Source organism: Heloderma suspectum, chromosome 3 (genome assembly GCF_057233095.1).
Source record: "Heloderma suspectum isolate Gila_16-S chromosome 3, 16-S_ref, whole genome shotgun sequence".
NCBI lineage: Eukaryota > Metazoa > Chordata > Lepidosauria > Squamata > Helodermatidae > Heloderma > Heloderma suspectum.
This window is the reverse complement of record NC_139460.1, coordinates 82,386,693-82,403,191: the sequence shown is the minus strand read 5'-3', so window position 1 is coordinate 82,403,191 and position 16,499 is coordinate 82,386,693. Positions and strand designations below refer to the sequence as shown.

The window sequence follows — 16,499 nt, the reverse complement described above, 5'->3', positions numbered from 1 at the left end:
CATCAAAATATTTTTAAGGTGGTCTGTATCTTTCAAAATAGCAAAAAGAGAAAGTATTAAAGTTATCTAAGATAGTATTAAAACAATGTTAACCCCAAGAAGAGTGAACTGTTGGTCTACTTACTATGTAAGTTAAACAACTTGTGTGTGTTTGTGCGTGTGTAGGGAGGTGCATTTACAATAAGGGGCAGGTGTTTATTGGCATTTGAATGGGCTTAGGTGTTACCACTGGAATTTTAAAATTATTGTAGTTGTAGCTATGTTCAGGACAATATCAATCAATTACTTTTAAAACTATAAAGGTTTTTTTTTTTTTTTGCTTTTATATGTTCTAGTACATTATTCTCCTCCTCTTAAAAAAAAAAAAAAAGTAAAGAAGCACATTTTGTTATGTAGAAGAATACTTCCTGGGAGCTGCATGCTAAGCTTGAAGATACTTGCTTCCTATTACACTTATGACAGCAGCCTAAGGCTACAATCTGCATTCATTTTGAAGTCGCTCCTATTGAACTTTAGAGGGACTTACTTCCAAGTAAACACACACAGGACTGAGCTGTACAAATATCTAAGTTATGTTACAAATACTGCAGAGAGAACATATTGTCAACAAAACCCCAGTTTCATTGCTGGCATCAGTGAAAAGAAAATGCAATACCATTTTGAAAATATCTTGACCCTTGTACAATTCTACATGAAACACTGTAACATGAACACCCGCATAGGATATATCATACATAGGCTGAATATGCAACACCCAAGTCCAGATGTATATCCAACTGTAATATAAGTGCAGTTGGCATGGCCGTTGGACCTAGGAAGCATTGGAGCTAGATGGTAGTGGTGAAATGTTGTCATTGTTCAAAGGTCAAATGAAAATATATTCTCTGAAGTTTAACCTCCTGTGCAGGTGATGCAATAGAGAACTTTGGATTCAGAAGCATGACTTATTCCAGACATGTATGTGTTTGTTCTTTAGCCTGGGTCTCGGGAAAAGGCCTACCTTAATTGGGGTGGGGGAAGCAGTCAAAATAGTGAACATCTCAAAACGCTGTATATAGAGAATTAAGTGGATTAGCTGTACTGCTGAAGTTTAGTTGGGATTTTGAGATACGTTTCATGGCTGAACTTATGCCAATGTGCCTGTTAAGTGTTTTAAAAGAAATATAAACTTCCCAGAAGCACAGGTGTACAACAGACTGTAGACATCATGGGAACTTTGAAGGCAGAACGGGTAAGCTTATTGCTTATGATTGATCTCATTCTTGAAAATCTGTTTAGGCCATGCTGCTCTTTTAAACTGCAGTTTTCATCATCCTTTTCCAAAGGCCCTCTGATTTGTGGGCAAGACAAGAAGTGAGAAACAATAAGTTTCCTGGGGCCAAATGAAGTACACAAAAAACCAACAACCCAGCACTGTCCATTTTAAGGAGGAAAACAGAAGGCTATCAGATCTATTGTGCTTTGTTTCCCCACCCTTTCCTCCTCCGGTTGGATGAAAAGCATTTCAAGTTGTGAGAAATGCACAATAAAAAAACTTAATGAAAATGTAAAGTGTGGACAAGGGACATTCCTTTTCATCCCGGCTGGTATGAATGCCAGATAGCCAATGCCCCCAAATTCACCTGCTCTAGAATCCATACATCTCAGGTGACGCTTGTCACACCCTCGCCCTGTTTTAGAAGTCTGCCGAAGCAGAAGAGCAGACGCCTTTAGGGAAGAGACCCACGTCTTGAACGTACGACTTCGCCTGCCAGAACCACACACGCGCCCATGCAAGTCCGCCTGGCGTGTAAAAGGGCCTGTCCTGTCCCTTCCCCGCCCCTCTCGCTCCTGAAAGCCTTGGCTCCCAACGGGGCTTGGAAGCGCGACGGTGGTGGGAGGCCAAGGATCTGGCAGGGACGGAGACCTCGAGTGGAAGGGATTCAAGGAACGCTGTACTCTCCGCGTCCTCCCCTCCCTTCCTCTGCAGCACCGAACCGCCTCAGCAGGCGCCTCCTACGCGGAAAACCTGAGCCGCTGGCAGAGGGAGAGGCGCGCGAGCCGTGCCGGGCGAGAGCGGGGAGGGGGCGAGGGGCCTCGGGCGCCTTCCGTGGCCAAGGCGCGCCAGGCGCGGAGCAGGTATCTCCCCCTCCGCCCGGGCTCGCCTCCCTTCCCCGCCTTCCTCGGGGAGGGTGTGGCACTGGGCCAGGCTGGAGGCAGGCATCCAGCGCGGCGCTGGAGCCGCCGTGAAGAGCTACGCACATAGTGAGCTCAAAGCCTTTTGCAGGGGGTCCCGCCTACCCGAGCGAGATGCCATAAAGGGAAGCGCGGGCTGCCCCGGCTCTCGCATTCAAGGCGAACAGCCGAGGCGCTCGCGGAGCCGGGACTCGCCTCGCCTCGCTCTCCCGCTCCTTCTCGCCCGCCCGCCCGGCAGCGGCGGCGCTTCGCGAGCTCACTTTGTGCGCGGGACGAGGACGAGGAGCCGAGCCCTGCAGCGTCCCTTCCCGCCTTGGCTGTGGCAAGCGGCGCGCCAGCCCGGCAGCGCGGAGTCGCCCCCGAGAGAAGCTTGGCTGCCACGAGCCCGGCGCCCCCAGCGACGCCGCCCGGGTCTCTTCCCCGCTCTCTCCCGTCTGTCCCCTTCCGCAACCTCGCGCGCTGAGTGCAGCATGAAAGGGGCGGCGGCACGCCTGGGGCTGAGCGCGCTGTTGCTCTGCCTGGCCGCTCGGGGCAGCCCGCGGCAGCTGCAAGGAGAGGAGGAGCTGGTGGTGCCCGTGAGGCTGGATTCCGTCGGGCAGCAGCGGCAGCCGCCCGGAGCCGGCGGGCGGCTCTACCGCCTGGACGCCTTCGGCGAGCGCCTCAGCTTGGAGCTGCAGCCCGACAGCAGTTTTTTGGCGCCGGACCTGACGCTGCAGTACGTGGGCAGCCGCCCGCGGCGCGAGCAGGAGGCGACCGAGCAGCCCGTCGGCGCAGACTTGGCCCGCTGCTTCTACTCCGGCACAGTGAACGGGGACCCGGGCTCTGCCGTCGCCCTCAGCCTCTGCGAAGGGATCCGCGGGGCTTTCTACCTGCGCGGGGTAGAGTACCTCATCCAGCCGGCCAACGTCTCCCGCCCCCAAGGAGGCGAGCAGCTGCACGTCCTGCGGCGGCGCCTGCGCGAGAGTGCCCGGCCGGGCGGCGACGCGAAGTGCGGCGTGACAGACGACGGCTCCCCCCCGGGCGCAGACGGGCAGCGGGGGCCGCCGCAGGCGGAGCGCGTGTCCCGCGCAGGTACGGCTCTCCCGGGGCTTCGCTTCTCTTTCTTGCTGCCCTGAGCCCACGCGAAGGGTCCGGCCTCGGGAGCGTCCGTGAGATGCTGCCTCGTACGCATGCGCCCCGTGCGGCACGCTCTTTTCAAAGCGGCCCCAAAGTTCCCGTTTAACGTGCTGCGATTGGTCGCTCTAAAAGTGGGAGAGGGCTCTGAGGGTTGCGGGGAGACATCTCAAACAGAGCCAGCTCGTGTGGGGTCTGATGTGGTCGGTTTCAGTCGTTTGTGCTTTGCATCCTGTTCTGCTTCTTTCAAAACAAAGCCAGAAACTAGTGTTTGAGTCGATAAGATGCCCAAAAAGGTCTTTGGGGCTTCGATCCTAAGCGTATTTGTTTGAAAGGAAGCCCCACTGATTGCAATAAATACTATTTCCAAACAGCTTTAGAGTTGTAGCCAAAGCTACTTAGACTACATCCAATTGAAATAAATGGGACTTAAGTTAAACTAACATTGGATACAACCTTTAAACGCAGATCCCATTCAACACAGTGGGACTGACTTGTGGGTGAACATGCCTAGGATTGTGTTGTGTTGCACAATTATAAATCTGCATATCACTTACACTGGAGGAGTCTTAATGTGGGACTACTCTGGAGTAAATTGATGGCTAACAACCATTTTTTCAGTATGAGATGTTTTAGACATTACAGGATTCTAGATGCCAAGTCATGCCCACCTACTCTAGAGTAATCCTCCTGACCCAGTTTGTGGATTGCAACCTTACTTCTCTGCACTTCCACCATTTAAAATGTGATGTTCCAGTAAAGTAAATAATTTGTACTTCATGTAGTAATGATAATATACCCCACTTCCCAAAAGAGACAATTGGATTGTATCCAATATTAGTCCTACTTAGAGTAGACCTATTGAATGAATGGGACTTAAGTTAGACTAACATTGGCTGCAACCCAAGGTTGTGAGATGGGCAAAAAATGAATGAAAAAGGCAGGTAATGAGTTCCTAAAAACAACTCTCTTATTTTGGCATAATCTCATAGGAGTCAGTAGGGATAATGTAGCATTTAGCAGTTTGAAAAGAACACAAGTGGAATGTAAAAAAGGAATTGGAGAAGGAACACATACCCTGATTCTGTGCTTGTTTGGAAACAAGTTCCACTGAGTTAAATAGGAACTTTCTTCCAAGCAAGCGTGCATAGGATTACAGCTTTAACATAAAGTTTTCAGGCTAAGGGTAGAAGTGCAATTCAGTAAGACTTTGGTTGCAGTCCCAAACACACTTACTAGAGAATATGTCCCACTCAGCTTTTGAGTAAACAGGATTGCACTGCATGTGTCCTAAATGCATTCTCAGTTAAAATAAGGTAAGACCTTGAACCTAACAGTGAAGCTGCAATAATCTTATGCATATTGGTTAGGAAGTAAGTCCCACTGAACTAAGCTATTTAGGATTGCATTGTAATTTATAAAGAAATGCATCTAGATTAGATTCCATTGATATACAGTTTGTATCTTAAATGCGCAATTATGTAGACAATATTTTCTTAAAGTCTGAGATCTGCAGTCCTAGGTACTTTAATTTACACATAAATCCCATTGACATGGGGATAATCCCAAAATAATGTGCATAGGATTGAAGCTAGAACCTATGCAGGATTACTTATGTAGGGTTTAGATGAATAACTCAAGACTGTTGTTGTTTCCACTAATTTGCACGGCCTTTATGATTAGGAAATTTCCACTGCAAATTGCACAAGAAAAAAATCAGTAGCGAATCAAGTTCACTGTATCCTTCCTTAACTCATAGAAAAAAGAGCAGCTGTTTATTGACAGAAATGTATCATAACCGGTGGTAATTTCTGTACAGTATGATCATTCATTGAAAAGAATATGCACGGTCATGGCCTTGACACAGGTGTAGTGAAGAAGGAAGTCCCAGTTCAAGGACTTGTGAATGAAAGCCATTTAATATGACTCATGCAGTCAGTGAGAAGGTGGAGAAAAAAGGCAATAGAAGTTAAACAAGGGCAGGTTTATCTAGAGCATAGGAAGTGGTGCAGTGAGGTCACACAAGAACTGGGTCACAGAAGCAATTAACTGCGTAGCGCAAACTTCTATTCCTGCACTCCGCTCTCCACATGGAACTCCACTATCTTAGTCAACGCTTTTGATATCCAGTGCCAGCATGACATCATCCATAAGGTTTTATTGCAGAGGACGTGAGGGGTGGGAGCAGACTTCTTTCAAGCATAAGAGGTCTTGTGAACATCATAAATTTAATCCCATTATAAATGTAATGCTAATTGCCGATTGTACCACGCATCCCTTTCTTTTGTTTAATTACACTGTTATTCTTTTTAAAAGAACATACAACTGTTCACACGGTAACCAAATTCCAGGATAAAATTGGGAGAAATTGTAACTTTTCTCCCCAGTAAGTGGGATCTGGTTCCACATAGAACCCTAGAAGGTAGATAGATGTATCTTCTGAAGGCTCTGTATGGTAATAATGCTGGGGGTGGGGGCAACAGAATGGGACCTCTGTCCCCAGCATGCATAGCTTGAGCTGGAGTGGACAGCAGGAATGCCAGTGTTTTCCAGGTGCTGGAGAAAGAGAGGCTTTGAACATTCCATTTTTCCGAAAAGAGGATTTCTTGCTTCTCATGACTGCTGGACCTTATTTCTGGCAGATGCCTGTCTGTCTCTCAACTCATTCCATTAGCAAGGGAATAAGCCTTCTCTGCCAGAAGAATAACCCCTCCTCCTCTCCCAGACAGGCAAGGAATTGTTTCCAAACCAAGAAATTGACTTGTCATCATGTACATGTGCCCTTCCCAGAAAAAGTAGAGAAAGCCCCTCTCCTTGCACACTGTGTGCTGGTTCGCATGATCACCATAGGCTATTTGAGGGTTGTTTCCCTCTCCAGCAACCATACCGCCCGGGTTTGGGCAACACAACAAGCCGTGCCCAGGCAAGTGGCACCTGGCACTCACCATGGCTTGTTTAACCTACGGTGATCGTGTGAACCAGGTCTCTGAGAAGCACAGGAATGCTGCAGGCACATGTAACATACATGGGTCCATGCTCTTGGTCAGGCTTTGGACCTGATCCTGGGACAGCCTTTCATTTCAAGGGTTTGGGTCTTCACAACGGTTAGCAGAAAGGAGATTTCTGCTGCAATCCTCAATACAAATATTTCAGTGTGATGATCCCAGCCTTTGTGAAGGAGAGTGTATTGACACTGTTTAGGTTGAAGAAGCCAAAAAAACCACCCGCATTACTTTTGAGGCTGCCATCCTGTCTTTGCTTTTAATAATAAAAAGTTGTCTCTTTGCTAATTCTCTAAATGCTGTTGGAAATGTTGATTTATAGAGCTTGAACAGTAAATATCCTGCCAATCAGCTTTTCATAATTATTTGTCCTTGTAAAATACAGGCAATAGAAGCGCAAGGAGGAAAAGGTTTGTGTCAAGGCCTCGCTATGTGGAAACCTTGCTTGTGGCGGACCAGTCTATGGCAGAGTTCCATGGCAATGGACTGAAGCACTACCTTCTGACGCTCATGTCTGTGGCTGCCAAATTGTACAAGCATCCCAGCATCCGGAACTCTATTAGCCTGGTGGTGGTGAAAATGATGGTTGTCTATGATGAGCAGAAGGGACCTGATGTGTCTTCAAATGCTGCTCTCACCTTAAGAAACTTCTGCAACTGGCAAAAGCAACACAATCCTCCCAGTGACAGGCATGCCGAGCACTATGACACTGCAATTCTTTTTACCAGACAGGTATGAGAAAAGGTCTGTTTGGCAGAATCCAGCCAAAGTACCCCAAATTTCAAACTTTTATTTGAAACGTTAGGAAGGTTTTCCCAAAGATGCAGTTATTGAAATGGTGAATTGATGCAACAGTTTAACTTGTTAAAGTTCATACTTTTTAAATTAAAAAAATAAATTAAAGAGTTAATACTTGTAGTTTCTCCTATGAGGAAACTACCAGAAGTGGTCCATCATATGTACTGCTGAAGGTTTGATCTGTAAGCTTTGTTCGCTCATGCTGGTGAGGCAGCCAAATCCACCTTGAATCTATTCACAAGAAGTTCCAGGTAGATCTCCATTGCCACACCAATGTCAAAAGTAGGTGTGGGAAACTGTCATGGCCTGAAGTGTGGGTAATTAATGAAACCATTCATTTAAATGGGCTCCATAGGAACTGTACATTACTGACTTACAATATATACCTTGCAGCTTGATTACAATAATTAGTGTATCCAAATTATATTCTTTCTTTGTGCAAGACCTTGTGTATCTCTTCCAAGAGAGAATTATTTTTATACCTGTTGAAATACTGAGCATTAATACATTTTCCATACAGAAGGGCACACTGCCAAAATCAGATTCTTCCTGCCGAGGTTAAGCTCCTGACCTAATTAATGATGAAACTTGCTCTTCTTTTCCGTATACAGGATCTCTGTGGTGCCAAGACATGTGATACTCTTGGGATGGCTGATGTGGGCACTGCTTGTGATCCAAACCGCAGTTGCTCTGTCATAGAAGATGATGGCTTGCAAGCTGCCTTTACAGCCACTCATGAATTAGGTAATTGAGATTCAAGAGAGATCTGTGGCAAGCTTATTCGTTTTCAAAGCATGCACTATGCATATTGGTCTGTATTTAAGGCATTAAATCGGTGTGGTTCTCCTCGTAACTGTGGTATAATTTTCACTGAGGTGTCTGGACTGTGCCATGTCAGACTACAGCTGGGGGCTCATGTGACTGAGTGCTCTTCCAACAACAATACAATCCTTGCACAAGGAAAACTAGATCTCTTGGAGAAGGCTACATCCCTGACACTTAGTTTTCTGTATGGTGGGATTTTTTTTTCATAGAGGAGCATTTATGTGAGCTCCCACCTGTAGTGTGAAGTGGTAGAGACAGGATTACAACCTGAGTGAGAATGAAGCCTGACTCAGGTAGAAATCAGAAAGCAATCACTGAGAGACAAGGGCATTTTAACTAGCATTGGGCTAAAGTATTTGGCCCAGACTTGCAACAGTTCCAGTGGGGTTGGGGTATGAAAATGGCCCCTGCAGATTGTAATGAGCTTTAGAGATGAGGAACAAATTCATAAAATAGTGGGAGTGGGTGGCTTTCCATTCTGGATGAGGTGGCCAAGGGCTTCTCTCTCCTTTTTTCTCATTAAAACACACAAAAAAGATTTGGCACTGCTTCAAGGGGCAGCAAAGAGGGGGGTTGTCTTTTAAGAAATAAAAGAAAAACAGGAACCCGCTGCTACCTCATTTGAAATGGTAAGGCACCTCCCCACCCCACAAAATTGTAAAAATTCACAGACACATCCCAAAAGTCACCAAATATACCTCCCTCAAACTTTCAGTGGGACAAATGACCTTACAAAAGTGGAGGGGGAGATTCAGCCCAGCTTTAATTTTAACACTCCAGTAGAATATGCTTTTTCTATGGGAATTCAAATAATTGTATTCAGTTCTGACATTTACTTGATTGATATCCAGATAATTGACTTGAAAATAAGTACTTAGGATCACAGTCTTAGGCTGCAATCCTATGCATGTTTTACTTGAGAGTATGCCCCATTGTAAGCCAGTTGTGATTTTGCATACAATCTGTGAAACAATGCTTTTTATATCTTCTTCTCAACTAAAATTTTGTTTGAATAGAAGCTGTGTTTGATAAGTTGAACTCTATGTATCAGAATTGTAAACTGCAGTTTGATATCAGAAAACAACATTAAATTACCAAATAAACAGAGAGGATCTTATTTAAATTATGCTTACATTTTGGATAGCAGCTGTTACCATGCTGTCCTTGCAATCTTGATATAAAACTTGCCCTGTCACTGAGTGCTTGGGATGGGGTATAGCATTCTATATGCAAAAGTAATACCCTAAAATGTGACTGTTTTGCTGCAGTAGTACAGATCAAAATACGTCCATGCAGATGTTTCAGTTTGCAATAAATGATTGATTAAATAGAGGCACATGATTTCAAAGCATCTTAATGCATATAGCACACTTTGACCTCTCCTCCCCCTCTCTCCTTTTTAAAGGACATGTGTTTAATATGCCCCATGATGATGCAAAACAGTGTGCTGGTATTAATGGTATAGGCAGAGACTCCCATATGATGGCATCTATGCTTTCCAACTTGGATCGAAGCCAACCCTGGTCTCCATGCAGTGCTTACATGATTACTACATTTTTGGATAATGGTCATGGTAAGTTGTGCTCTCTGTAATATCACATCCTGCTTACATTTAAGTCTTTAATTTCTAACTTAATAAAAAAAATTCTGCATTCATGATGATGAATTCTAATATAAGGCCACTGCGAAGTGCCTTAGACCACTTCCAGACATTTGGGACAACATTTAATGACCCAACTATGTGGGTAGGAGAATCGCCTAAGTCTTTTGCACAGATTTGGCACCAGTGCAGGAGGGGTGTGTGCCAATTCCATGGAAAAGACCTGCCCAACTGGAACATTCACCTGCCCACAGCAGTGGATATCCCAGCCACACAGGAAATAGCGCAAATCTAAGTGGCCATATTGTTGGGTAAATGTCAAAATGGCATCTGGTTTAGTCCACAGTTATATCAGACAGCTATTAGTCATGGTAACTATGGAATCCCTATATTCGTGTGCAGTGTGCCTCCAAATACCAACTACTGAGGACTAGTAGGGCAGGGCTGATGCCTTTGTGCGCTGCTTGCTTAGGGACTTCTGGAAGCATCTGGCCAACAGAACAGAAATAATGCTATACAAGATGGCCCCTGGGATGGTCTTTCATTCAAACATCAGCTCTCATTTAATGGTTCAAAATGGGTTATCAAATACGGATGGATGCACTTCAGTAGGCTGAAGCGTATTTACTGGTTTCAGTCATTTTTATAGCACTTCTGTTGTTCCAAAGCATGTAAGACAAAGTCTGTGCTTGACATACAGAAGGTTCCAGATTCAATACCCAGCATCTCCACGTAAGACTAGGAAAGACTCCTGACTGGAATCCTGGAGAGCTGAGTCCAGTCAGTGTGAAACAGGGGTGGGCAGAAGGTAGATTGTGATTTAATGGTAAGATCTCTAGGTGATTTACAGTAGATCAGCAAGGATTTCTGACTCTCAATTGTTTAACAACAACAACGACAAAATAATTTTCCCCCATTCTAAATTATAGGGTTGTATCCTGTGTTAGTCCTTCTTAGAGTAGACCTATTGAAATGAATGGGACTTAAGTTAGGCTAGCATTGAATACATGCTGAAATGAATAAAGCTTGTAGGGGAGGGTAAACAGGAGCAAATGTTTATGTGGAAGGGCTGTGAGGTCTGTTCAGTTCTGGTACTCAGAACAAATCCCTGTGGCCTGAATTCTCTTTTGCACCAGGCTCCTGTTGGCGGACCTCAGGGTTCTAGTTAAAAAAACAAAAAGGCGACCCCACAAGCCTGAAGTCTGCTCACCACTAGTGTAAAAAATACTGAATTATATGGACCGATGGTCGGACCAATGGTATAAGGCAGCTTCCTACATTTATAAATGCTTTCGAATCATTATCTTGGTTACTTTCCCAGAAGCTTTCTGAGGCTGGTTACTGTTGCAATCATTTAACATATGAAGACTTGATTCTGAGAGCTGAGTTCATGCCTCCACAGGCTTTTGAATGGAGATGTGTATTATTTAAAGGAAACACCATCTAGTTTCATAACAAAGTTTCACATCACTCTTTTTCAGGTGAATGTTTGGTGGACAAGCCTCACAAGCCTATACAACTCCCTTCTGACCTACCTGGAATACTGTATGATGCCAGCAAGCAATGCCAGTTCACATTTGGAGAGGATTCCAAACATTGCCCAGATGCAGCCAGCACCTGCACGACTTTGTGGTGCACTGGCACCTCTGGAGGTCTGCTTGTGTGTCAAACAAAACATTTCCCTTGGGCAGATGGCACCACTTGCGGAGAGGGAAAGTGGTGCGTGAATGGCAAGTGTGCTAACAAAACAGACAAGAAGCATTATGATGTAAGTATTTTTTTAAAAAAAATTGAATATATAAAAGTACTTCAGCAAGAGTAATAATGTGTGTGTGTAATTAGTAGCTTGGGATTGCAGCTGAGCAAATGAGGAATATTCTGGGTTGCACACATTTCAGTGCTGGTAAATCTTTTTTTAGTTTAACTACCAGCAATCCTATTTATGTTTACTCAGAAGTAAGTCCTGTTAGATTCAGTGGGGCTTAGCTACTAAAAACTGTGGATAGGATTTGTTTACCTGTGTCTATTTTAGATGGAATAGTTCCTTGGTGTGGTGACCTGCCATACCTGTTCTTTGTACAGATATAAATAATTAGCAATAGGATCGCAGCCTAAAATTTATTTCTTATTACTGAATTTCCAAAATATTTTAACATGTGAATTTGTTTTTGTGTTTCAAAATGTAGACCCCTGTCCACGGCGGCTGGGGTTCATGGGGACCCTGGGGTGAGTGTTCAAGGACGTGTGGAGGAGGAGTGCAGTACTCTCTGCGAGAGTGTGACAGTCCAGTGCCAGACAATGGGGGGAAATACTGCGAAGGCAAGCGAGTGCAGTACAGGTCCTGTAATATTGAAGACTGTCCAGGCAACAGTGGTAAGTTTTTACAGTTAATTTTTATAATGGGAAAAATGTAGTTATAATAGAGTAAAACGAAACATGGCCCTTTAATGGCTAATGAATGTCTTTTCTATGTGCAGGCAAAACCTTCAGGGAGGAACAGTGTGAGAGCCACAATGATATTTCCAAATCGCCTTTTGGAACTGGGCCTGCAGTGGAATGGACACCCAAGTTTGCTGGAGTCTCTCCCAAAGACAGATGCAAACTTGTCTGCCTTGTAAAAGGAACTGGCTATTTCTTTGTTCTTCAGCCTAAGGTGGGTGTGGGTGTGTATTATACATAAGAAGAGCTTTAATGGCATTAAATTTTATCACTGCTGCAGTTGATTAGAGAGGCACTCTCTAATATAAAAGCTACTGAAATGGTTGTACTCCCCTAGCTTCTTTTGCAATCTGATTACCAATGCAAACAGCTTTACATGCATAGTCATTCTGTTTCTATATCTGGTTGTTGTTGTTTTCTTTTTTTATGTGCTACAAAGTGTCTAAATTTCTGTATTTTTCTAAGATCTAACATTTCCTTCTGTTTCAGTGTCTATGTCCTAGTAATGCATAATTACTAAACATCTAGGGTTGGATCCAGACTTAGTCATCCTTGGAGTAGACCCACTGATTTCAGTAAGATTTGAGTTAGTCATAACTGACTTAAGACCTGTTGATTTTAATGGTTCTACTGTAAGTATGACTAAGTCTGGATCCAACCTCTGCCATCTAAAAACGTGATGAAATGGTTATTTTATTTAGTTTCAGTGCCAAAGCTGTTAGTCAGAGGAACTCATCACAAAATGGTTAAAAGTTTAGCAAATGTAAAGTAAGAAATAGAGTATTTTTCATAATGATATATTACTTTGCTATATACTGACTTCCTAATCCTTGAAGCAATTAATCAGGCTCCTGCTGACAAAATTGCTGGAAGATCAAGGAATGTGTGTTGCCATTACAGAATATAAATGTATAGGCCTTTGGGTAGAGAGATGTGCAAGAAGCTGCCTTTTTGATGCTGTGCATGAGCTACCCAGCACAGGAAGTCCGTTGTCCATTCTGAACGCCCATATGAGAGGTATAGGAATCCTGAATTCTAACTTGGAAGCTGCCACCCCCCCCTCCCAATATCTACACACATGCACGCGCACACACACACACACACACACACACACAGATGACTGGCTTACAGAGTGGAATTCTGTGTTGTGTGCACACACAGTTCTTGATCCAGTGCCAGGAACTGCATGTACATCTCCCACAGGCTAAGTACTGCAGAGAGAAAACAGAAAAGTTGCAATATTTTACTGTCAGTGAGCACAAAAACAGCACTTTCTGAATTCTTTTTATTTCAGTGGGACACTTAAGTTTACGTTTAAACTTCCTCTATTGAAATCAATATGACTTCAGAAGTGCTGCTTCATGTACTTTGTAATCATGGCTTCCTTGCTTTCTTTAAAGGTGATAGATGGAACATTATGTGGCCCAGATTCCACTTCAGTCTGTGTCCAGGGACAATGCGTAAAAGCTGGATGTGATCGCATCATCGACTCCAGTAAGAAGTTTGATAAATGTGGCGTTTGTGGAGGCAATGGATCTACCTGCAAGAAAGTATCTGGAATGCTTTCAAGTTCCAGGTGCGTTTTCAATCCTGGGGGTGGGGGAGGGTGTTCTTAATACTATGCATGTATCTTTTTCACTAGAATTGTAGACAACTTATATTTATTCAATTTAGGAACCAAACTTTCATCCTGTAAAATCAACTTCTTAGTTAACCTTTACATCAGTATACAGGAACCTCAAATTTTAGCGGCACAAAGATCCAAATTCTTGTAGTTGATGTGATTCTGGAGTAAATAAGCCACTTTGAACACCATCTTTTGACAAAAAGAAGGGATATAAATTAATTTTTATTTAAAAGATTTATAAGGTAGTACTGGAGACTCATCTGCTTCCCTTTTTCTTCCCTGTAGACCTGGTTATCATGATGTTATTGTAATCCCTGCTGGGGCAACGAACATAGAAGTTAAGCAACGAAATCATAGGGGTACAAGACAGGATGGCAGCTTCCTTGCTATTAAAGCTGCTGATGGCACCTATATTCTCAATGGTGACTATACACTATCAACACTGGAGCAAGACATTACCTATAAAGGCAGTGTTTTGAGGTATAGTGGCTCATCTGCCTCTCTGGAAAGAATTCGTAGCTTTAGTCCACTGAAGGAGCCCTTAACAATACAGGTCCTTACGGTGGGCGATTCATTTCGACCGAAAATCAAATATACCTATTTTGTGAAGAAATCAATACATTCAGGATCTGAGAAGCCTCCCAATAAGAAGACTGAATCTTTCAATGCAATCAAGGAGACAATTTTATCTGAATGGATTATTGAAGAATGGGGAGAATGTTCTAAGTCGTGTGGTACTGGTTGGCAGAGGAGATCTGTAGAATGTAGAGACCTTAATGGACAACCTGCCACAGACTGTGCAAAAGAACTCAAGCCAAGTGATGTCCGACCATGCGCAGATACACCATGCCCACGGTGGCAGCTGGGGGACTGGTCACCATGTTCTAAGACATGTGGAAAAGGATTCAAGAAGAGATTATTAAAGTGCATTTCCTTTGATGGTGCCATGTTGTCACATGAAAGCTGTGACCTTTCGAAGAAGCCTAAACATTTAATAGACCTTTGCAATATTTCAAACTGCAGCTAAACTGTAACAGGTTGGGAAAGTTAAAGATTTTTTCCAGACCAAAGCACTGAAAATGAGGGTGAGAGGTAGCAACTGTAATTTGTATGGAAATATTCAGTGGATTCACTGAGATGGGACGGTGCAAATAATGTTAGATAGTTTTGAATCATGAAAAAAAAATCCTGTCAACTGAAAATCTGATAAAATGACAAACTAGTCACTAGCTATTTCATTTTCAGCAGATGAAGCCCTGAGGTATTACAATTTCCTTCTTTTAGTCTGTTACAAGTTAAACAAAACATAGGCAGTGGCCAAAGCAAGTTTAAACAAACATTTTGATGTTTTCATGAGAATTAGGGATTTTCAGGATGGGGGGGTTCTACTTCTGGAGTTTGTGTTGTGGTACTGATAAAATCCCTTTCTTGGTCAAAGTTGGGGAGGGGAAGACAGGTTTTTTCTAACGCTTAATTATTGGTCAGGTCTTAGCTACCTCACAAAAAACAACAAAACCACAGTATTTGAGAAGAATCTTCAACTATATTGTTCATGGCTGCTATCATTTAGAGAATAGTTTTTATATAACAGTAAAGCGATATTCTCCATCAGGAAGCAAGCAAGTAAAAGATAGCTGCTTGTTAAATCTCCTGATGACTAGAATGTAGTGCTCTAAAAATCTTTTGATTAAATGAGATGTCTTTTCCTTGCAGCTGGTAATGCTCAGCCTGCAGACTTAGAATGGTAGCAATTCTGAAGCCACATGCCATTGTCATTGGCCTGGTCTGTGCTCCTTTTTTTATGTGTCTGTGGATCATGCCTCAATTGCTCCAAAGGATGCCAGTGAAACCAAATTCGGAGCATATGCATGTGTCTGGCTTCTTTGTGAAAGCTGGTTTCAGCTTTCCTAACGTGCTGCCGTTTGAGTTATGGTAATGGTCACAATTTTGTTAAGATACAGCCTACCACAGCCTTTCTCATCCTGGTGCCCTCCAGATGTTTTGGACTCCATATCAGCCCCAGCCAGCATGGTAAATGGCTAGGAATTCTGGCAGTTACAGTCCAAAACATCTGGAGGGTACTATGTTGGGGAAGACTGGCCTACTACATGCTAGTTAACAGTAACACATCTACATGTGATCTAATACAAATGGATAAAATCCCATTATGGACAGAACATCTCTTTATACATGGGCACCCAAAAACTTTACACTGCTCAAATCACTTGTAAGGCAGGGAAGATTTAAGCTGAGGGATAGCAGGTCCATCCACAGCAATATGCCAATACCCACATATTTAAAAGTATGTGCTAGTCCATAGACTGTGAGAGAATAAGGGCTCTCCATATGTAAATAGTAAAATAAGTATAGAGGATACATACTTTGTAAGTATTGAATTCTTTCCCTTCTGAGAAGGGTTGTAATTGGTAATAAATGCATATAATGAACCTATTTATTTTTATATTTCTTGTCTAATATGATCTCATAAGTTAACACTTTTTTAAAAAGAGATGTATAACAAGAATAGAGTATTTATGCAATATAATATGATACTAGAGATAATAAACACTATGAATTTTAGGAACTGTCTGTGGGTTTTTATTCACTGATGTGAACATTAATATGTTAAGAGAAAAAAATAGCCGTTGTGAAGTTTACTAAAGGACAGAAGTCACAATCCATCCTCATGATTCCACAGTGCCCACATGCAGAGGATGAGGAACCAACATCAGACTGAGCAGAGGGCTATTGTGAATGCAAGTGGGGCAAGGAGGACATCACCTGGTTCATTCATGGGAATGGGAAATTGGTGATCCCTGTTCTAATCGAGTCTTCACTCCCAATTGGGTATGAAGATGCTCAAGCTTACCTAGCTCACCTAACACTCAACCTAATCACATGTATGCAGCTTTTGGAAATA

The 16,499-nt window shown here is 43.3% G+C and overlaps 1 protein-coding gene across 1 annotated transcript; it reads left to right on the top strand.

Annotated features, from left to right (window-relative positions):
- The first annotated feature begins 330 nt into the window (after positions 1-330).
- ADAMTS1 (ADAM metallopeptidase with thrombospondin type 1 motif 1) lies at positions 331-16,161 on the top strand. Its single transcript, XM_084843565.1, has 9 exons — positions 331-3,246; positions 6,676-7,022; positions 7,700-7,832; positions 9,319-9,486; positions 10,995-11,281; positions 11,700-11,886; positions 11,991-12,166; positions 13,353-13,528; positions 13,865-16,161. The coding sequence occupies exons 1-9, from the start codon at positions 2,646-2,648 to the stop codon at positions 14,604-14,606; spliced, it is 2,817 nt and encodes a 938-aa protein (XP_084699691.1). The 5' UTR covers positions 331-2,645; the 3' UTR covers positions 14,607-16,161.
- The last annotated feature ends 338 nt before the right edge of the window (positions 16,162-16,499 follow it).

Excerpts from the sequence above, each read along its gene's own strand:
- ADAMTS1 (XM_084843565.1), top strand. The coding sequence starts at position 2,646 with ATGAAAGGGGCGGCGGCACGCCTGGGGCTGAGCGCGCTGTTGCTCTGC. Across the intron at positions 7,023-7,699 it reads CAATTCTTTTTACCAGACAG|GATCTCTGTGGTGCCAAGAC; the intron begins GTATGAGAAAAG and ends TTCCGTATACAG. Across the intron at positions 12,167-13,352 it reads TCTTTGTTCTTCAGCCTAAG|GTGATAGATGGAACATTATG; the intron begins GTGGGTGTGGGT and ends CTTTCTTTAAAG.